The sequence below is a fragment of the Lingula anatina genome, chromosome 5, assembly GCF_051362555.1.
Source record: "Lingula anatina isolate TDL-2025a chromosome 5, LinAna3.0, whole genome shotgun sequence".
NCBI lineage: Eukaryota > Metazoa > Brachiopoda > Lingulata > Lingulida > Lingulidae > Lingula > Lingula anatina.
Genome location: NC_141771.1, coordinates 4,055,595 through 4,078,763, shown reverse-complemented (window position 1 = coordinate 4,078,763; position 23,169 = coordinate 4,055,595). Strand labels below are relative to the sequence as shown.

Sequence of the window (23,169 nt, the reverse complement as noted above, 5' to 3'; positions counted from 1 at the left end):
TCAGATTTGCCATAATTAGGTGAATTCAAATGCTTTAGAAAGCACTTGAGAGATCAACATGGGCATTATTTGTTATACATTGCTGTGACATGGAGGGTCCTTTATAAGGCCCTGTTCATGGATTCCTAAAAGCCATTTGAGTGGGTATAATCCCTTGGGCTCTTGAATCCATTTCTTGACCTGAAGTAATAGCTATTGGCCCCCGTGAGAGCATAGTGTAACTTATAACTGAAATGTTAATCTAGGCAGTGCTTTAGTTGGTATTGATTTTTCTTTCCACCTCTGCAAACTGAGCGGGAGATGAAAGCTGGGCCAAATGATGCTCTGTATTCTATTATTCACTGCTACTGGAATATCCAAATGTGGCATATTATTGCAAATATATGTTCTGATAATATAGTGTGTTTATTTTTGAGTTGTTATTAAGTCATTTGGCTCATTAAGATTTTGTTTTCTTAATTGTTTTGATTTTAATGTTTTAATGTATCACCACTGATATATCCAAGAATTATCTTTTTCATAGAAATTCACAATCTAATATTACAAAATTGTCATGCACTTATTATGCATAGAAATTATAATAATAGAATAAATCAATAAAAAATTTGTTAATAAGAATAACAATACTTCAATTGATATTTCATAACAGGTCTATTAGGAAGTATACAAATAATTCATTTTTCTAAATTTTATAAATCAAATAAATTAAGTCACTATCTAATTGAATAAAATACTGGGAAGTACTAGTAATTGTACCATCAGCTAGAGTGCAGGGATTACTCATGGTTTATTTCCAACTAGTTAATAAAATCGGCTCATGGTGTAATTGTATAGAGATGTTTTACAAATAAGATAAGGCACCACTGAAAGTAATGAGGAAGTTTTACAATTAAGTACCATCCTCGTGATCTAGATTAATGCTAACATGGTCACTTTCAGAATGAACCAAAGTTAAATGCCCAAAATTTTATTTTAAGTTGCAATGCACACAAAATAAAACGAATGGTAAAATTAGGTTTGTGTGAAATTTCTGTAGGCATTACGATCCAAAACAATATATTTCTGTTGTAATTATGTCCGTAAAGCAAATACTTGGTATCCCTCAGCGCTAACTTTCTTTTTGGTTTGAAAAGAAATTGATGAGATTAGGTGATATATTGTATATCCCACTTCCCACAGAAGAAAAATAAAGAAGTGTTTTTGCCATACCATTCAAATTATTGGCGTTGCGGCGGCAGCAATATATTTATATATGCCACTGCACATCCATTAGGCACGACTGCAGAGTCGATGCATTTTAATATCCTCAACCAATCAATTTTGGCCCACTCAATCTCAAATACTGATATCTCTGCTTTTCAGTATGCTGGGGAAGGGCCAATTAGAAGGAAAACATTTATTACTGGTGTGGTCAGGCTCTCTGCATGCTTTTGTGTTTTATTTATCTATTTTTGTCTGTTTTATTCATTCCTTTGTTTTTTAAGAGGTGGCAGCTTTATTAATATTTATTTTTCAAAAAAAAAAACAACAACACATGATTCGCATTCAGTATGTCCAACAGGAACAAATAAGATGCGGGATAACATTTAATTCACCTTTGGGAGAGATTGGACAGTCACAGAATTTGAACTCACACATACTGTACTATGCACACTGTTGGCTAGTTGTTTCTTAGACTGGGCCAGGCATCTGCATAATCGGTGTTTTTTATTATTATCATTGGGATGGGAACCCTGTGCTTCAAATGTCCATGCCAGTGGCTGCTGATTTTAAAGCAAGGCCCCAGAGCAGGATAAACACTCGTGTGATACAGAAACTGTACAGTGTTGGTCAGCTTCCAGGAATATTGATCCTTGGCTGTCTGGGGGTGCCCAACCAATGGATAATGATATTCGCCCTGGAAAGTACATGATAATCAGAAGAATGGCGACCTATATTTTGTTTCATTATCATCCTATTTCATTGGACAGGCTTTAGGAACAAAATTCCCATCCACGCGGCGAGGTTTTCGTAGTCATAGATCAATCCCACAGGGTGACTGATGTTATGTGCGATGTATGTGGCTCTCGGAAACAGACGCAAAATTGTATATTCGCATTTAAAATGGCGGCACGTTGAGGTAAGTATGCTGCATCTGCCTGCTGATGAATATTACTGGGAGCGAGCATCAATGGACATATGTAATTAGTTAAATTAGAGATATAATTAATATATCATCATACTATTGGATTAGCCAAGTATTTGTGTGGGGCACATCTTATTATGGATTAGGCTCACCATATGGTGACTACAGGGATTGTAGAATAACTGAGATGTTTTTGGAAGTTATTTATTTATTTGTTTGTGCAATTGATTTTTTGATCTTTTTTTTTCCTCAGAATATTGCAGATCTTACATGTTACAATGCGGAATACTATTGATAGTAATTAATTGGATATGTGGAATTATATGGGTATGCATGGGACTAGGTTTTTACTTGTTCTTTCATAAAAAAGATTTTTTTAACTGTCTCAGTTTGGACCTTTTGATGCTTTTAATGTCTTTTGGTGAATTTTGTTACATAAAGTTGAGAAATAAGAATTATTTTCTTAGTTTTTTTCATTTTATTTCTCTTCAACATATAAATGTGAATCTTGGGTAATATCAAAGATAACATGTCTCAAACCTAATCTTTACTTGAAACATGTACATAGCGGCTAATTTTTTTTAATGAATTATTATTATGTTTTTATTTTTTTAATTTATATATTTATTTATTTTTTTTTTATTCACAAGAACTTTGCTGGTATGCATGAACTATAAGAGAATTAAATTGTTTTTTAGTTTGAAAATAATTAAATTATTAACCACAAATTATATCTTAAGGAATGATTTCTGATATTTGTTTATCCACGTTTTTTTATGAAAACACTTTCATTTGTCACATGGACTAACTTAAAATTATGATTATTTTACTCCTGAATGTGACACCTATGAAATAAAACACCAAGATAATCTTCAAGGGAGTTGGTGGCACCTGGTTGTGGTTTAGAGTTAGGTCCTGATGTTTTATCAGCTCTAGATATATATAGATCACTGAGTACCATTTTAATACAATTTTCTGGTACTTACTATTTTTCATAATTTAGAAGTGATGTTACATACAATTTGTTTGTAAATGTCAACCTTGACATTAAGTCCATGGTTCTGTAAAGGAACCACCTGTCATCAGAAATGCAAGTTTGTTTTTTCTAGTTTCTGTAAAATTGAATTTTCAATAATTTAACAGTCTCTGCTGTGGAAGTTGGGAGTCTAGAAAAAAAGGGTCATTCTTGAGATTCATACAAATTTGATGTTAAATTTTTTTTTTTAAATTGAAGTGGCCAAGTCATATTGGCTCATTAATATATTTAGTTAACTCTTTATGAAGTTGAAAAAAAATTGCAGTATTATTTCTTGATAAAGCTTATGCTTAAAGATTTAAAGCAGCAAATTATTTAATTTAACAAAACATAAAAAAAGAACTAAACATGCTTTGAAATATGATGTCTTGCACCTGATTATAATAATGAATCACTAGTAATATATGTTCTCCTTAAACATCCGTGTGCATTTCAAGAAATGAATATTTACAATGTGAACAGCCCGAAGTTTTATTGATTGAAATAACCGCACAGGACAAGCATGGATACACATTCACATATTGTCTATTATTTTGATGAAAACTTGTAAATGGAGATCGCACTAAAAGATAATTTATCGTGAAACTGAAAAGGAGGCCATTTATGGAATGCACTTCAACTATGGTTAGGAGGCAATTAGCAGAACGAGGGAAATTGCGATGTGAGGTTGAACACTCCTTAATAATGGTTCAAACCATTCTGCAATAAGATCATAAATGATGAAAATCCAGGTACTCAATATGAAATGAAACTAAGTCTGCGAATTCATTAACATTTACATAGCAAATTTATTAATGTTTGTTCTGCATTTTTAGAGATGGGTGTAATGGTAAATATTCCTCTTGGGAACTAAAGTGCACAGAAGAGCATTCATTTTCTTTTGGGATCATAACAGTTTTTGTTGTTTTATTTTGTCGATATGCTAAGCTCCAAATGGAGTGTTTCAAGTATATGCTTACAAGCAGTATATAAAGGCTGAACAAATGAAGATAAAAAAAAAAACATTTTCATTAAACATTCTCTATATTAAGTTGAAATTGATAGTATTATTTTATGGAGAGAACAGGTAGAGAAGGACTCATAGAGCACAGACCACCACCAGGGTAGCTCATTTCTCATTATTAATTAATTAACTAATTGGTTTATTAATTAATGGATCATAACTAAAATCTAACTTATTCTACATTCACCCGTTTCTGATGTATCCTGAAAGTTGTATCAAAATCTGTCCTGAATTTTTAGAGTTGGTCTGTTTTAACAGTTAAAACTGACAAACCAAAAATGGTACTAAAAGCATAGTCTCTTTTGTCAAGATAAAAAAAAATAATTCCTTTTGTACAAAATAGTAAAAATTACTTTTGAATACAGGTTGAAAAGAAAGTTAGTTCTCTACTATCAACATTTTTCCTGTACGCTTCTTAATTTCAGTTCTCTCTCTCTTTCTCTCTCTCTCTCTCTCTTATCCATGGCTACTGTGCTGGTTTTTTCCCTCAGTTTTTGTTGAATTACAGTCAATTAGCTTAGTCCATCCAAGTAACAACATCTAGAGCCAGAGTTATGCACATTTCTTTATTACTTATATGTCCAGCTTTGAAGAATTAAACTTAAAATTTAATAAGATGTTAATGTATGTCATTTTTTGTTTCATTACAGGAATAGAACCATGTAAATAGCTAATTAAAAAAGCAGAAGTTGTAACTCACTCATAAACCTGTCGTACCACGAGCGTTACCATGACAACATGGACGGTGACACCAACGACTCAACCAGTGATTTGAACGGAGAACTGAAGCCAGATCCCCGCAAACTGGCGCATTCGGCCATCATCAAGCAGGTGAGAGAAGTATTTTGTTATTCCTCGAAATATTCTTTATTTTGTTGTAACCCTTTATTATCACCCAGGTATCGAAAATGAGGTTTTTCCTACACGTAAATATTCAGTAATGTATCTATCTTTGTTCTGATTTAAAACTATAAAAAAAACCTTGAAAATATAGAATATCCACATTTATACTTCTAGTTGCAATGTATAAGCATGGGACACTCAAAGCTTTAATCATCAATTTAACACCTTTCTATTATGAGGTGAGATAGCAATCGGTATGGGGCATAACTTCATCCCTGAACAAGATTTTATCACGAAAATTGGCAGAGTTGACCACAAGTGTATGGGTTTCAATCCTATGCCATCATTTTGGTTATGGGTGTGGAGCTATGAGCCCATAATCACAGATTTCCATTAGACGAAGGCATTATTTTGCTTTTTCAATGATATAATCTGAACAAAGACTTTTAAGAAAAGATTACTTTGGGAAATATTATAAATTGATTTTGTTCAGATTTAAGAGATCTATAATAACTGTAATTAAAGTGTATTTTAGGCACTACAGGAAGACAAGAACCTGAATTTGAAATAATCTTCTTTTCTGGAATCAATCTTAAATTTGTCTTAAAACTGTTAAAAACTATTCTTGTGAAAGGCCCAGGCCTAGGAAACTTAATATTAGATGATGCAAGTGATTTTTTCTTTCAACCAGCTTACTTTAGTAGGTTATCACTGTCACTCAGACATGCTGAAATATTTTTAAAACAGTTGGATTTTTTGGACCAGCATTTATGAAAAGTATTGTTATAAATACAAGATGGCTGCTGTTGCAGGTTCTTGGGCTAAATTGTCTACTAGTACTGGTCTTTAAAAAATTTTATTCATCATGACTGGTAGCATCACTAATAGTTTCAGCATGTTTGTTGTCGGTTTAGTGGGCAGTTTATGGTGAGGTCATTACACTAAATTAAATAATGGAGCTTTCTTGTCCTAGGCTCCTGCTTGGCATCCTAAATTTTATCATCACTAACAAAGTTACTCAAAAAACCACACTGACAAAATTAATTAATTTTATTTTGACAAGTCACATGAGTTTCCCGTAAATATTTTGTCAATCTGAACACATAAGAAAAGAAATTATATGTTAAATGTCCCGTCTTTTAACCACGCATAAAGAAGTGATAAGAATTAGAAATAAGCAGAAGTTATGCAACAGTTGCGTTACATATAGATATCAGCTCTATAGTAGCACAATTATTGAAGCACTACTTCAGGAAAGTGAAGTTTTGGCAAGGAAGAGCTTTTATTGAAAAAACAGCTATGTACAATCTGTCAGTCTTTCAAGTGTGAAAACCTTTCAATAATATCATAATGATGAGGAAACGCTGTAGTAAAAAAAAATCTCATTAAATATATTCTGTACATATTTAGAAATATGAACATGCATTTAATATCAATAATAATTATAGTAATATTAATACAATAATTGTTACAGCAATAACATCAATAATAATAATAATAATAATAATAATAAAGAAATTGCCTGTAAACTTAAAACCAAATGGTAATAAAGCTCTGTTTATGGAGTCATTCCTCAGTATTGACGGAGAGATAAATGACAGTCGGCAATACCTGGAAGTAATGAGGCATATCTTATGTTTTGTCAGCCATTTACTCAAGCACAATAGTTGCAAATTTCTATTTGCATTCAACCTGAGTTGATTTGAATGTGGTCACACCATGACATTTTTAGACAGACAGATAGAAAGTTGCCGTGAGCAGCGTTGGCTGGTAATATGTTGCGAGTTAGTCACCCAATAAAAATTGCACTTTTTTTCTTATCAGGGACTATATTTGGATTGTGTATAATGTAGGGAGAGAAAAAGAGAAATCTCATTTTGTTTTCATGGCAGTGGAAATGTTAGTGCACTGGCTTTACCGAAATTAATCAATAGAAAAGGAGAATGTAAAACGAAGTCCGGAGGCAAGCACATAAAAGCTTTCAGTTACTTGGATTTTTTTCCACTTTTTCTGTGTGGATATGCTACAGAGAAAATAATCACGTTTTTAATGAGTGTAAATAGCTAGGAGTGGTAAAAAAGCTATAATGTCAAATTAACATGAGGAACTCTTTTTGCTCAGACTAATGTAATATTTTCTCTTTGCTTAAAAACTGAAAATATGCTATTTCACATTAATGGAATACAGAACGCATTTCTGAAAAAGAGAATTTTTTGGTAATCAAAATTAACCATGTTGCTTGTTTCAGTTTTATCATCAAGTCTGGTTCAAATTCCAGTGCTTTGATGTTTCTCCTTAAAATACTTGGTAACAGGATTTCAGTGAAAAAAAGAAGTTCTGTAGCTGGCAGCATACAATTCACTGTCAATATGATCCTAGTCTCCTGCTAATGTACACTTTTTTCAAACCTGTGCTAAAGATAACTGATGCTTTATGGAGTAAATGTCAAACACTCTAAATATCAATTTTTTTCATGGTTGATTTTGTAAACAAGGAGTTTCTTTTCAAAAGAAGTGGGCTAGTGTTTCAGATTTGAATGAGAATGGCATTTGTTACTTGGCAAAGGCATTATGATGTATTATCATTTTGCATTAATAATAATGTTAGTAACAATTAATAATACCTGTTAATAATAGTAATTTTACATTAATAAAAATAATAATAATGTCAAATGATGATAGTGATAAACTTATATTAAAGAGGGAAATACGTATTAATAAAAACTGATCTTCCACATGGCCCTTTTATGGTTAATATACTGGATGTTTTCAAGACCAGAACTTGACAACTGCAATGATATTTAAACATTTTGATAATAAAAATGTTTGTTTTCTAGGATGTGATGCTGTCTGGCACCACCACTCAGTCTCCAGTCTCTCAAACACAGGTCTTCACCTTGCCAACCGTTTCCATGCCAACAACCTCACTTCCACCTATCACCATGGTGACCAGTTCCGCTAGCGACCACATGTTCATGACAGTCCCCGCCATGAACCATGATGGATCAACCAGTGATTCCTCCAGCGAACCAAAGAATTACTCCACATCAGGTTGTGTAAACTGGCCAGATTTTTAATATTTTTTTCATTGATTTTCAAGTGAATGAATCTCTAAGATGTCATCTTTGTTAGAAAGAAAAGTAACAATAGTAAGAGCAGACCCTGTATTCTTAGGGCATTGATTTTATTTTATTTGTTAATAATTTTCTTCATATTTTTAAAAATCATTTTCCTTTAGATAAAAAAGTACACTTTACTGGCAGGAAGTCATCAAAGCTAATGTACTAAGATATTGAGAGATTGTGATTTTTTTTCATTATTTTCTGTGCATTGATTCATACTGGTCACTATCATTAGTAGCTAAAAACTTGAGAACAATATAAAAAACCAAGAAATATCCTCAAAAATAAAATAACACAATATTTACGACAACTCCTTAATATATTTTTTTCACATTTTTTCCGTGCAGGGATCTCCAACTCCAACAGCTTTGCGGCAGGTCCCACCACTCCTCAGTTATTAAGTCAGGCCCAGTACTTCTTTGCTGCCAGTCAGCCACTCCCCCAGACCCCCACTGGCCCCTCCCCTCTCATGCCAATGCAGCAGCTGCTTATACCTGTGTCTACGGGTGAGTTACTGGCAAGGGGCATTTTGGGAGGTTCTTGTGGTAGATGGTTTTTGCCTTCTAGATGGACCCTTGGAAATGAATGTAGTTTGGATTTTTTTTTTTTGGAAATCTAGATATTAATTTTTTTTAATGCTTTCCATATCCCCTATAAACTATGTGGTATGTTGCACACTTCTTTTTAAAATAAAAACATTGTAAAGTGTAGGTAGTTTCTAAAGAAAATAATGTTTTTTTTTTTTTTTTTTCAGTTAAAGAGTTTGACCCCTGTCTACAGACTAAATTTTCAGAACAACCTTTTACTTTGGATTATATAGGTATGGTTGAAATTAAAGCACTTTCCAGTCCTTTATTTAATGTGGTATAATTTCCTAGGTAATGGTACCCAGACCTTCATCACAATCCCTATCTCCCTGGCAGCCACAGCTAACCCACCTATCCAGATCCTGACCACATCCAATGGTCAGTTGATAGCCACCAACCTTACTGCTGGACTGCCTGGACTACAGAGTTTCCTGCAACCCATGACACCAACCATGTCCAACATGGGGTGGCCGCCCCCTAGCAGTGCAGGTATGGGGTTTCAATTCCATCTCTCTCTCTCTCTCTCTCTCTCTCTCTCTCTCTCTCTCTCATATTATTTAAAGGACGGGCTGTTCATGTACCAGTCTATATGTTTATGTGTGCAAATAGTAAAAGTATGGTCAATTATTATGTATGTCTATTTTTGAAAAGTAAGTAGTTTTTGCCTATTGGGTTTTGATGTAAGTTTATACATTAAAATGATAAAATACCTTTAAATAAGCTAGGTCTATCAGTTTCCTGCTTTCAAAAGCACTGTATTTTTGATGTAGCTTGTCATGTTGGCCCATGGCTCAGGCAGTGCCAAACATATCAAAGTGATGTAATGCATTTTATCATCCTTTCCACCCTTGCTCCCTGATCTCTTGGCTTAACTGCACCATAGTCAAGTCTCCCAGTCACTCCTCCACGTGATCCCAGTTGTAGTAAACAAGTCTGTTTACTATATTTTACCTGCCACCAGTTAGACTCCCACCCCAGTCTTTGTCTCCTTGAAACCAGAAATGTAATGCATTCTACTAGGGACCCTTTTCACAAATAAAATTCATTTTGTGCCAGTTTTTGGGTCTAAAATCTTACTCTCTCATTTGGAAATGAAACAAAAATGCCACTTTCCTTTTTTTTTCACCAAAAAGCCTTGAGCCTATTGTGATTGTCTTGGCTAATGTTTTCATTTGCAACTGTGACAAAAAACCTTTCAAAAAGTCTTCTTAAGAGTAAAATCACACAGACAACTTGCATACAGTACAAAGTTCTTTCCAGTTTTAGTAAAATAAGTTTGGCTGAAAAAGTTTAAATGCTTTTTGTGAAATTGGTCTCAGCTCTTTCACCCACCCAGTTCTCTTAGGCTGCAGTCACAACAGATGATAAGCAGACAAACTAATCCGTGGATCTAATATGACTGACCCTACTAATGGTGTCTCCGCCTACCACACACGCCATCCCTGCATGGGCAGTTAAATCTCTGCCTGAAAATGGCAGACAGGACACCATTAGGAGATTGTATAGCATTGCCTTCAAGTGGGGTCGGCCATATTTAATCTGTTGAATAGTTAGTTGGAAGATCATCTGTTTTGAATGGGACTTCAGCTACACATCAGCCAACCTTTTCAGTTATAATTTCTTTTCTTTTATTCTTTTGGGGCTCTTTCCAGGTTTGCCTGCCAGTAGTTCTGCTCCCAGCTCTCTCAGCTACTCCACAACCAGCCACACGGTCCCCCAGACGCCTCCAACCACCTTACCTCAGTACCTCACCAATGCTCAAGGACAAATAGTGGCTGTGAATGGTGCTTTACAATCTCAAGTAAGTTGCACCTAGCGCAGTGGCTGTGAATGGTGCTTTACAATCTCAAGTAAGTCGCACCTAGCGCAATGGCTGTGAATAGTGCTTTACAATCTCAGGTTAGTCGCACCTAGCGCACTGAAAGTAGTGCAAACAGGAAAGTGTACTGCACAATTTGGGTAAAGCCCATCACTGCAACACTATTTCTGCACAACATAGAAAAAATTGTCACACCAGCTCAAATCTGTTTTTTACCAAAACTAGCTCCAGAAGACCTACCACACTAAATACAATCCCAGCACACCAACACTGCATCTAAATAATGCATGTTTCTGGAATTTTGTCATGCCTCTTTTTATTTAATTTTTTTTATGCCAAATGTGACTGTTCCTTCCAGTCTGCGGCCCAACCAGTGGTGTCCAATTCAGCGCCGGTCGTGTCTACTATGTCCAGTACCATCCACCACACCAGCCAGAACACGCCGCCAGCACACGCCCAGCAGCACATGCAGCCCACGCACCATGCTGCCTCCAGCGTCGTCACACCGCAGAAAAGGAGCAGCAGTCAGCTGCAGAGTCGGCCATCTTCCTCCCCTTCATCGGCATCGCCTGGTCCAATTTCATTGGTGCAGCACCAGCCCCAAGCCCAGACATCAGCCAATGCCACGTCAGTTAATGGCGGACAGTCTGCTGAGCTGGAGACGTATAAATTGTGGCTGAAACATAAGAAAATGGTGAGTTGTGAATGACATAAGGATTATAATAATCATTATTTTTATTTTTAATTTATAAATTGAACAGTTGTCCTGAAGAATGTATACAAATGATAATGATATTGTAGTTTCTTTGTGTTGCAATAAGTTAACATCATTTAAAAGATAATTAGATCACTAAATCTTTTACCAATTTCTATTTAAACCAAGTTCACTCGTAGATTTTTGTCTATTGTAATTGAAAGTTTAATTTGAACTGAGTTTTTATTATTTTTGTTAAGAAAATTATGAAATAGCTTATTTACTGGTAAAAAAAATTCCAGTAACTGTTGTAGTCATTCTTTTAGTTCCAAAAGTTCAAAGTCAGCTCAGGGTTATCAAATATCTAGCTGTCACTCTCATTGTCTACATTCTTTAAAGTCATTAGGCTTATTCTGATCCCTGTATCGATTGGTCTTTATAGGCGGCAGCGGTGGGATCTGAAGCGACATCTTTACAGCAGATGCAGAACCTTCCTCCAGTGACCACCTTTCAGATCCTCCCCACTCAGGCCTCACAGCCGTCTGTTATCACCCACACACCAACCACACAGGTAGCCAGCGCCGTCGCTGTGTCTATCACAGGCTCCACCACTCCCACAATTAATGGGTTGCCTGCCAATGTTAGCCAGCTGCTTCCAAGTGAGTTTTTTAAACATCAAGAAGCACTATGTTTATAAAGTAATTGTTCATTTTTATTATTGTTGTTATTATGATGATTACTAATATTTTAATTTTCTTCAAATCTTTCTTCATAATCACTTAAGCTTGGGGTGTTCTTCACTTCTTACATATTAAGTTTTTGACAAATATGTAGATTATGTCCCACAATGAAGTAAGATACAAGTTAATAGTTGACTCTCATTACAAAAAATTTACAAATTGTATTTCCCTTAAACAAATGACAGTATTTCAATGAATTGCTTATCTCTCACACAAAAGACAGTCAGTCGACATAATTACACTAAATTAAGCCACATCTAACATGGCTTCACACAGTGCTTGGAATCACACTGAGTCACTGCTCACACAGTCACACCCAGCCAAAACTAGCGCAATCACATGCAGTTACAGTTAACAAACTCATACCCAGTTACTACAAACACAATCACAGTCACAGCCAGCACAATCACACCTGTCACAACTAACACAATCAAATCTAATACAGCCACACCCAGTGCAGCCACACCTAACACAATGACACCTTTAATCTTTAGAGCAGAGTTTGAAGACTGTGGATCTTTCCTATGTCTCAGATACGGTCAGCAATGCCACAGAGGGCACCACTGTAGACGGCATCAACTTGGACGAGATCAAAGAGTTTGCCAAGCAGTTTAAGATCCGCCGCCTCTCGCTGGGATTGACACAGACACAGGTGGGACAGGCGCTGAGTGCGACAGAAGGCCCCTCCTATAGCCAGTCTGCAATTTGCAGGTGAGTGATTAAAGGAAGTTATGCAGACAAATAGAGGACTTAAATGCCCTGTGATTATTTAAGCTTTGCCATTTAGTCATTTTTCTGTGATTAAGTCCAAAATGGTATGTTATATTTAAGTTTGTTTTATTGGTTTGCAAGTGTCTTTTCATTAGACAATGCAGTCAACTTTTTAATCTGATTTCCGGACTTAACTATTATAAAGTGAGATTTATTATGAATGTAGTATCCCTATAATAATGAAAAAGACATTTAGAGAAAAAAAAAAGGCACTTGAAGGAAAAAAAAAAGAAAATCCTCTTCACTTATTTTCTTGTAACACTCATCTTCAATTTAGAACAATAAAAGGAGCAAATTGTCTTTCCCCAGATTTGAGAAGCTAGACATCACACCAAAGAGTGCACAGAAAATTAAGCCTGTCTTAGAACGGTGGATGGAAGAGGCAGAAGAGAGATACAAAAATGGCGTCCACAATCTCACTGAATTTATTGGCAGTGAGCCGTCTAAGAAAAGGAAGAGGCGGACATCCTTCACCCCAGCGGCCCTTGAAGTCCTTAACGAGTATTTTGAGCGAAATACCCATCCGTCAGGTAAGGCCTGGAAGACAGAGATTGAATAAATATTTGGTTTATTTAGATGAATAAACTATGTGGTTGAATATATGATGCATTTTTTCACAATTTATTAATTATTCAGTTAATGAGCCCAATTTAACCAAATAGAAAACTAACAAGACGAAGTGTTGGAGAACATGTTTCTTATCAATATTAAATAGAATTTGCGTAAAAAATGTTATGTCAATTGAAAAATTATGGTATTGTTTGCCAGATGAACTTTTGTCAAAAGGTAATTTATTGATTTATTTGTTTTAACTTAAGGTAGATCGGTCGTTACATGTTCCAACGTTCGAATTTTTTTAAATTTTTTTTTGTTTGAAGAGACACCCAAGTACATTAAAAATTTGCAAAAAAAATTGGGGGTCACCGACCAAATAAGAGAACTAGCCCCAAATATGATACACCCTGCATATCGCACTAGTCCCCATTCAAATCAATGGGAAAATGGGTGTTTTCTCACTAAAGCATTATTTTTTATGACTTTCTGACGTTCGAATTTTTTTAAAAATTTTTTTGTGTAAAGAGGCCTCCAAGTACATTTAAATTTTACCAAAAAAATTGGGGGTCACCGACCAAATAAGAGAACTACGCCAAGTTGAAGTGCGCTACACCCTGCGTGACGCACTAGTCCCCAATCAAATCAATGGGGAAATGGGTGTTTTTCACCAAAACGTTATTTTTTATGATTTTTCTAACGTTTGAATTTTTTTAAAAAACTTTTTTTTTTTTGTGTAAAGAGGCATCCAAGTAGATTTTAATTTTGCCAAAAAAGTTGGGGGTCACCGACCAAATAAGAGAACTACGCCAAGTTGAAGTGCGTTACACCCTGCGTGACGCACTAGTCGGAAGTCCCCATTCAAATCAATGGGAAAATGGGTGTTTTTCACTAAATCGTTATTTTTTATGATTTTTTTCGTGTGTGTGTGTGTGTGTGTGTGAAGAGACATCTAAGTACATTTAAAACTTTCATTATGTTTAACAGTTGAAGTGAGTATTCTCAGCTATTTTCAGATTTGTCAAACTGATGAGAAGGTGTAAGCCATTAACTTTACAACAAAATTATTGAAGAGAATAATAAGGGAAATTCTCATGCATATGAAAATAGTTTATTGCCGTTGTTATTTATTAATGAATATAACATGAACGTGACATCGTAAACACTGTGTTGTCAAGTAAAATGAAGCGTCTGATACAAAGTATCAAATGCGGCATTCGCGTGCTTGCTTGCGGTGCGTTCAGTACACTTTGTTTACACTGACAAGTCAAGGTCAGAAGTGCACAATTTTTCTGTATAATATAACGCAGTTTCAATTTTGATTAGTGAATTTTCTTCAAGCTGTAGACCCTATGGCCATTTTCTGAACATTTGTATAAGCTACGAAATATTTCTCAGTCTAAATTTCTCTAAGTCCAAATGAGTGGGGTTACGACGCACTTCTGGTTTTCGTCGAAATCTAAACTACAGCAGCACATTCAGGGCGTTCTACCTCAAAATATACGCAGCCGCTTTGATTGGAATTTAAAACACTTATTCTTTACATGACATAGCACCTACGTGCATAATTTGTGAGCTTTAGCTGTCATACATTTTCTAGTGCCAATTCAAATTGGAAAAGGAGCTATTCCAACGATTTCTTGAAGGGCAAGTCTATGAACGTGCTACAGTTGTCGTATTAACCTATATGGAATCATAGTCGACAAACGTTGTCGAAAATCTGTATCGATCATACAGAGTTACAGACAAGTTGATAATGTGTGTTTATCTTATAGATAATTGTTTTATTTCCTCAAATTGATAAAACAGACTGAAGTGTCGTTAGAGACGATTGACGATGCGCTGAAATTGCGCAAATCGTCAAATTACGTAACAACCGATCTACCTTAAGGAAGGACTTTTCCCTAATTTTATTGAAGATAATCCTTTTTAACCCAAAGATCGTAAATCTTTCTAACTTAGACACTAAACAATTTTTGTCAGCTTTGATGCATGATAAGGCAGCTGGGATCCACTTAAATAAGGTTCAGAGATAGAAAGTGACAATTGTTTTTAACAGACTGTTCAGACTTCATTTACATTGTAGAATGGATCCTGTTTCTTGAGCTTTTTATATTTGGAAGTTAATTTTTTTTTCTTTTTATTTATTCATTATTATTTTAATTTTTTTTAAATAAATGACATTCACACTTTCAGAATCACCGAATTACAACATTGAAAAATCCAGTTTTAGTATAAATATATCTGTATAATATATCCTTATTTTTATTTTTGCAGGTGCAGAAATGACTGACCTGTCAGAAAAACTGAATTACGACCGTGAAGTTATTAGAGTCTGGTTCTGCAACAAGAGACAGGCACTTAAAAACACCATTAAAAAACTAAGGCAGCCAGACGGGACTCCATGACTGTGAATTTGTGGTCCCCACACCATTCTCACCATTCTCACCCCAGTACAGTAATTTCAGTCTTTATTTAAAGGCTTTTGAGATGCACTGGATCTCACATTGAATCTCACCAAGGGGCTTGAGAGGTGGGAAAAAGATGACACACAAAACCAACAGCGGGGGAATGAAGTTGAACTGTGTTCCTAAGCTCAAAGCATATTTTTCATTATTTAACCCTTTCTCCGCCTGTGTTCTGGTATAAACTGTGCCATTTAAAACAACACATCTAGATGTGGTCAAGCCCTAGACTGGAAAGGGTTAAACAGGAAGATTTGATTATTGCTATGTACCAAAGATAGATCACATTCAAAAGAAAACCAAGGTTATTGACCCTGAACCGACCTTGACCCACATGGTCTTGACCTTTAATGACCTTCAAAGGGAACAATATCTGTGGAAACTGTGGGTGTCTCATTGTTGTTTCAATCATGCATTTATAATATTATTTACCATTGCCATGGCGACCATGCTTTCATTGTTTAAAATGGCTGTAGATAACAATTTTGGTGCTGTTTTGTTTTGATGTATGTAGAACTTAGTGACAATTTCCAAGGAGATTATAACAAGATTTCCAAGACAGTTACTCTGTTTACTCTATTTATACAAGAGAAAGAAAGGGCAATGGACACCATTTTCAGAAACATTTTTAAGAGTATTTCATACCTTCCATGTTGTTAAGAGAAGACTTCAAGAGGGGGAGAAAGAAATTTCAGAAGCTGCAACATCCATGACATTTTTTGTAAAATCAAAATCATTTGAAAACTTTTTTTGTGTAAGTGGAAGAAAAGAGGATTCTGTGCCAAGAACAGTGAAAGAGATGATGGGACTACAAGGAAAGAAAGTTCCAAGGGAGAAGTGGAAGAAATGTCAATATGTTCCTTAAAAGATGGTGACTCATGACAGCAGTTAATCTCGAGGGGCAGAATAAGCTAGCTATCTTATCCCAGCAGGGGCAGGGAGCCTCTTGGGTTTTTTTACTTGTCCCCAGAGGGCTCTACTGCATGAGTGACTTACTCCCTAGGTGGAGCTGCATGTATTGGTGCTTCCTTCATCAAAGGAGTATTATCAGACTAGGTACTTATGAGCAAAAGTGTAATCTGCCAACTGAAACTGCCAGTCAGTATATTTGTGTAGCAGCAAAAGTTTGGAATGCTAGAATTCGCCCTTCACACACAGGGCAAGCTTGCACATGAAACGTTGCAGAATAGCTGTATGGGTCTGTTCAAAGCTAAGTTAATCCACAGACTAACTGATCTGCAGATCAAATATGGGGCACACTTGAAAGCATGCTGCATAATTCCCTAATGAATTCCCCACCTCCCTCGCATGCCATCCCTGCAGGGGTAGAGCAATTACATCTATAAATCATGAGTGGATTAAGGGGCATGCTTTCAAGTGATTCTTGCAATATTTGTTTTGAGGATTAGTTAGTCCACACGCCTTTGAATGAATGAAACTGGATTGAGTCTTAGATAATGTGATGATCTCTCAGATATTAATGATTGATGAAATCCCAAACTTAATTAAACAAAAACAAAAAAAAAACTAATTCAGTAAAGGTTAAAATGTAAGTCTTCCAAATTTTTGGTATTGCAGTTTTTGCTTTTTTTCCCAATCTTTTGGTCACGAAACAATTCAGATAAGTGTTTGGTGGCTACAATATTGCACCTGATTTCCTAGCATATGTTCTGTGTTATTCTGTCCTCAATGCCTCAATTTCTAAGTGAAACTACAGCAATTAGGACAGTATAATTAAGCAAAAGAGGAATTTTCATTTTATGAAACAATTAACCTTGAATTAAAACTACTGAACATGAAATGAGGAGAAAAGAAAAGGAATTTCATTGCACTATTACAGAATACATATGGTTAATTTCATCATGATTTTTTTACTGCTTTGTATTGATTCTGCTCAGCAGCTTTTGCAAACTGTTGATACACATACCAAGGTATGGGAAGACATCTCCTTAAGGCCTTTTAACTTCAAGCATCATTACAGCATTCTGTTTGTAGCAGTATGTTTTGAGAGAATCTACCACAGAACTGTGCTACAGGGGACTTGACTTCACTTTCAAAATTGTGCTATGCTCAACGTGAAAAGAACTTGATGTTAGTCATATTTGAAAATGGAGGGCATTTACAAAGTTCAGATATACACCTTTGTTTTATGGTTTTGATTCACCATAAGTATCAGCCAAAACATTTAACAGAGGCTGTTGGGTCATTTAGTTGTGGTAGCAATATCATATTGTTAAGAAAGCATTTTCTAGTATCTTATGAAAAAATACTGTAGAGGTTACTTATTGTATCTGTTCCATGTTAGTGACTTAAGCTTATTATTTGTTGATTACTGTGCAAAGTTAACGCATTATTTTACATTGTACAAAAAAAGTGATTCTGTATAAGGTTTAAAGGGGGGAAAATGTTTTATTCAAATTGTAGATAAAAGATGAAATTATTGTTAGCTGTGAGGCTACAAGAAAATTTGCCCTCATAGTTGCTGCTACTTTGCTGATAAGATTGTCTTGTTTGATAATGTTAAGTCTGATATCTGGAATACAGATAATTGAATGTTTGTATTGAAAAAACAGGTTTTTAAATGTAAATTGTTAGCTTTTAATTGAAAAGGTCCTTTTTGTCACAGTCAATTTAGTGCCAAAAAGCTTGTAGCTATTTTTTCTTGTGTAGATATTTGACAATTTCATCTCATCGTGAAGTGTAATCTGCCAACTGGATTTGCCTGTCAGCAGTATATTTGTATACTTATTATTGATATTGTAACATATAATATACATATGTTCAAGTAGAACCAGTTTGTATTTTATGTAGTGGAAACTAGTTGAGGACCAAGATCTAATTTTGTATGGTTAATGTAGTATAAAACTGTAAAGAACGCATAAAGGTCAATGAATATGTTACTGCTTGCATGTTTGTATATTGGCATGTATTTTATGAAAGATATTGTTATTAAGGATTATATTGCACTAGGTATGCGCTGTATGCCTTGGCACTAGCTGCCAGATCTCAATTTTGAGAGAAACCTTTCTATGTTTAACTGTTGAAATGTTTTTAGCTGTTCTGATGGGCGAGTGTTTTTCTAGTCTGAATATTTAGATTCTGCTTAGGGTTATAACTCTAAAACACCTAGATGTAAGAGGTCAGTCAACATTTTTTTTAGTCATCATTGGTTGAATTCTGTTGTCCTAGTTGTAATTTTGTCTGTATAATACAGGTGCTGGAGCCAGGGGGTCTCTCACGTTTTGAATATGGTGCACCCCCCCCCCCTCCTCCCCCCTCTGCATAGGTGCAATTTGTTCACATCATTGATATTAGTTCTTGCTTTGTGCCATTAACTTGTCATCTGTTATTTACTAAAGATTTGCCAGTATTTTTCATTATATGTGCATTATAAAGGTGAAGGTCACCCAAGACAAGCATAAGGAGACTGGGAAATCCAGTGTCTTTTGCTGATCTTGTTAATCGTTATTGTTCAAAGTGGTGGCGTCAGTTTTATATGTTATCTTTCTAAAATGGCACTTGTGTTGTAGCTCAATGCACAGCTTTAGATGATGCTTTGCACAGTGGGATTATTTGATACTGATTATGTTTCTCTTCTCTAACAAAACTTTTTTCAACTGCTTTAACAGCAGATGGAGCCACAGGTTTCAGTTTTGACCAACCCTTTTTTTTTTTTTTTTAATCTTTTTAAAGGGTTTGTGCAACTACTGTGAAATACCAGTGTAACAAGGAAAGTATAATTTGTGATATAATTTTAGTTTCTTTAGTTTTGCAGTGTACTGTATATTGTCATCTGCTCATTTTGGTTAAAACATGACTTCAATTTGATGAAAAAAAATTTATTTCATCAAAAAAAGAGGAATCTCCTTTATAGAAAATGAAACGAAATGAAACACATTGTCTACTTGTGCTTTTCATTTCACAAAAAAAAGTCCCAACATCAACAAAGGAAAAATTCCCAATATTGAAATTAAATGATCATTAACTGAAGTATTTTGCTCTTATATGCATACTGAGTAAGGCTGATATAGAAATAATTCCAACAGCCTTGCTACTCAGTGATGAAATTGGCCGCATGATAGTACACAGTGCATATGTTCATATGCGTCAAAACCAAAGAATGTCTACAAAATGGCCCACAGATTTTTTCCCCCAGGGCTTTCAACAGATTTGAAGAAATAATTGAAGATATTTGAGTGATATATGAGCCAAATACTATATATGTTGTTGGGAATTTTTTTTACTTCATTCTAAAACTTAAAGCTGTCAACTTTATTGAAAGGCATAGTATATGTCACTTTATTTCTTTTTTTTTTTTTTTTTTTTTTTTTTTTTTTTTTTTTTTTTTTTTTTTTTTGAATCCTGTGTTCTTCCTGTTAGCACATATTTTCTACATTTTTTAATGTAAATGTTAGTGTTTGCTTTTATTTTCTCCTAGTCTCACTGTTTTAGTACAGCATGTTGCCTATATTGTGATCCCAATATGCTTTATTACCTAGAATAACATAGTGGCACAAACAGTTGGCATTTTTTTTTTTTTTTTTTTTTTTTTTTTTTTTTTTTTTTTTTTTTTTTTTTGCTGTGAACACTCGCTGAATTTTAACAGAACTTGAGGTCTGTTTTGCAAATCAGTTTTGGTACCAGGGCACTATTTTGAAATTCTGAGAATGCTGAAGTGAATTGTTTAATTGTCACAGTATTAGTTTTTTTCTGTAGTAACTGTATATATTTGGAAAGAATGGTCCCTGAATTTTGTAAGTAACACCTTTAATTTTTGTATCAGAGGATTGACCCTTTTCAAAGCAGTTTCATAAAAGAACTTTACACTGGAACTTCATCATTCAAAATCCAAAATTTTTAAACTTTTAGACCCAAATATTTGTCTACTTTCATCAAGATTTGTCAGTTTTATCTCTCTGGACCTGGTTCAATAAGAAGAAAGACACAGCAAATGTTTTTGGCTAAAAATTATGTATCTAACATGTAGATTACAAAGAAATTATCTTGAACAAAAGTAGACCTTTTTTTTGTCCTGAAGTTGAGGCCAATTTTTTAAAATCATTGGTGAAACTGGCATCATTTTTTGTATCCAAGAGGGAGTCATAGCAGATGATGCGAAGTTGGCTTTTTTATTTTATTTCTGTAGATTACCTCACATAGGCTAACATATATTGTTCTTGTTGTGTATTTATTTATTTATTTATTTTTTTTTTGTAGCTTTTTTATTATTTTTGTTTATGTATGGTCTACTTTTTCAACTAAGTGATTTAGGGCAAGTGTGTAAAAACACTTCTAGTCGAGATTTGCATATTTTTACACATTTAAATTATAAGCTTGAGCTTACCATTTTGTAATATTAAGTTGTAGGATGCAAGTAATTTTATCAGAGTTCATTTTGATAAGCTAAGGCTGAAAGCGGCATAGCTGTAACCACACTGCCATATATATACAATATTCGTTTTACCATGTGCAAAAAAAGTGAGATGTGGAATAAGTTGCCAGATACTCTAGTATTATTTTTATCAGTGAAAAATAAAGATTTTATGCCTCTTTTAGGTTTAATACTTTTTGCCTATATTAAGAATGTAAAATGGTGAATTTTATATGTATTTCCCCTGCTTTGGTTGTTAATCATTGTGTACAATTTGAATGTTTTCACACCATTGAAAGTCATATATTTCTCTATTTTTCTGAAGCAGATGATGTTAGGTTCTCTTTTTATGTACAGACACAGATGTGTCTGTACATATAGCCATCACCTGCGTCTGTCGTCGTCGCCGTGCACTTTTACCGATAACACGATAAATGGAAAACCATTTTTTCTTTCAGCTTGAAACTTACAGACTTGATGAATATTCATAATACGCAGGTTAAGTTCGAAAATCAGCATGATCGGGTCACTTTTAGGGAAGTTATGCTGTTTTTTCACTTTTTTCAGCATATATGCAGCACCGATAACACGATAAGTGAAAAACCGCTTTACTTTTTGGATTGAAACTTACTGAACTGATGAATGTTCATAATACGCAGGTCAAGTTCGAAAATCAGCTTGATTGGGCCACTTTTATGGAAGTTATGCTGTTTTTTCACTTTTTTCAGCATATACGCAACACTGATAACAAAATATAAGAAAAACAGATAGGCCAATTGTCATTGTACTCACAGGAGTGGTCAGTCTTACTAAAACGCAGGTTGTGTTCGAAAATCAGTATAATTGGGCCATTATTTTAGAAGTTATGCTGTTTTTACACATTTCCTCAGATTCAATTCTTAGGCATGTTAACAGTCTCATTATTGAACCAATAAGATACGTAAAAGTGTTTGTTTGACATTTCCTGCATCTTTATAACATTGTTAGTTGATTATGTAAAAATGATGCTAAAATTGTTATCATGTATTGTGTAATAAAGTGTCAAAAATGGAAATAAACTCATATCATTGCAGTTTGTCAGATTCAATCATCCACTATGTTCAGAATCTCAGAATGGAGGAAATTGGACATTTAACACTGTTCTGTTGATATTTTTCCCATCTCATCAATTTTCTTAGTTGATCATATAAAAATGGCAGTAAACTGTTTATTTTGTTTTATGTTAAAAAGTGTTAAAAATGGAAATAAACCCATTTCAGAACAGTGCTGTCTTGTTTACATTTTGGCATTTTCAAGGTGTGACTTTGAAGTTCCATGAGCCTGAAGACCTTTGCTAGTCACATTTTCTGAATATCCATGATACTAATATTTCATTATTAAAAATTGATGGTCATTATGCTGTTAAACATTATGTAATATTGCATCAAAATTTGAAGAAACCCCTATTTTGGGCACTGCTCCCATGATGACCATTTAAGGCAAACCATGTCACTTACTGTTCTCAAACTTACAGGAAAGAAACATGGGACTAAAATACAGCTTCAGTAGGCAATGAAGTCTGTTTGGTTTTTTTTTTTTTTTTTTTTTTTTTTTGCAGTTAAACAGTTTTTTTGTGAAAATTTAATTTTTCACATATTGGCATTTTCAAGGTGTGACTTTAAAGTTCCATGATCTTGAAGACTTTTGCTTGTCACATTTTCTGAATGTCCATGTTACTAATATTTTATTAATAACATTTGATTGTCATTATGCTGTTAAACATTATTTAATGTTGTATCAAAATTTGAAGAAACCCCTATTTTGGGCACTGCTCCTATGATGACCATTTAAGGGAAATCATGTCACTTACTGTTCTCAAACTTATAGGAAAGAAACATGGGACTAAAATACAGCTTCAATAGGCAACGCAGTCTGTTTGGTAAATTTTTCTGGCAATTTAACAGTTTTTTGTGAAAATTTAATTTTTCACTTATTTGCATCTTTATTTTCTGTTCTTTGTCTGTACATTTGACAGCTTTGCTGCCTTGTTGTCAGTTATGTTT

General features: G+C 34.4%; 1 protein-coding gene across 3 annotated transcripts in view; it reads left to right on the top strand.

Moving 5' to 3' along the window:
- LOC106157169 (uncharacterized) overlaps positions 1-21,888 on the top strand; it is a 41,812-nt gene extending 19,924 nt beyond the window's left edge. For 2 of the 3 annotated variants that reach the window (XM_087014299.1, XM_087014298.1), the window contains 10 exons: positions 4,815-4,995; positions 7,844-8,057; positions 8,476-8,634; positions 9,007-9,204; positions 10,368-10,516; positions 10,893-11,228; positions 11,671-11,887; positions 12,463-12,679; positions 13,049-13,269; positions 15,569-21,888. In XM_087014299.1, coding sequence (XP_086870425.1) covers positions 4,903-4,995; positions 7,844-8,057; positions 8,476-8,634; positions 9,007-9,204; positions 10,368-10,516; positions 10,893-11,228; positions 11,671-11,887; positions 12,463-12,679; positions 13,049-13,269; positions 15,569-15,699 — 1,935 coding nt within the window. In that variant the 5' untranslated portion in view covers positions 4,815-4,902 and the 3' untranslated portion in view covers positions 15,700-21,888. The remainder of the gene's footprint in view (positions 1-4,814; positions 4,996-7,843; positions 8,058-8,475; positions 8,635-9,006; positions 9,205-10,367; positions 10,517-10,892; positions 11,229-11,670; positions 11,888-12,462; positions 12,680-13,048; positions 13,270-15,568) is intronic. The other variant, XM_013532696.2, reaches the window with a different exon arrangement.
- Positions 21,889-23,169: the final 1,281 nt, after the last annotated feature.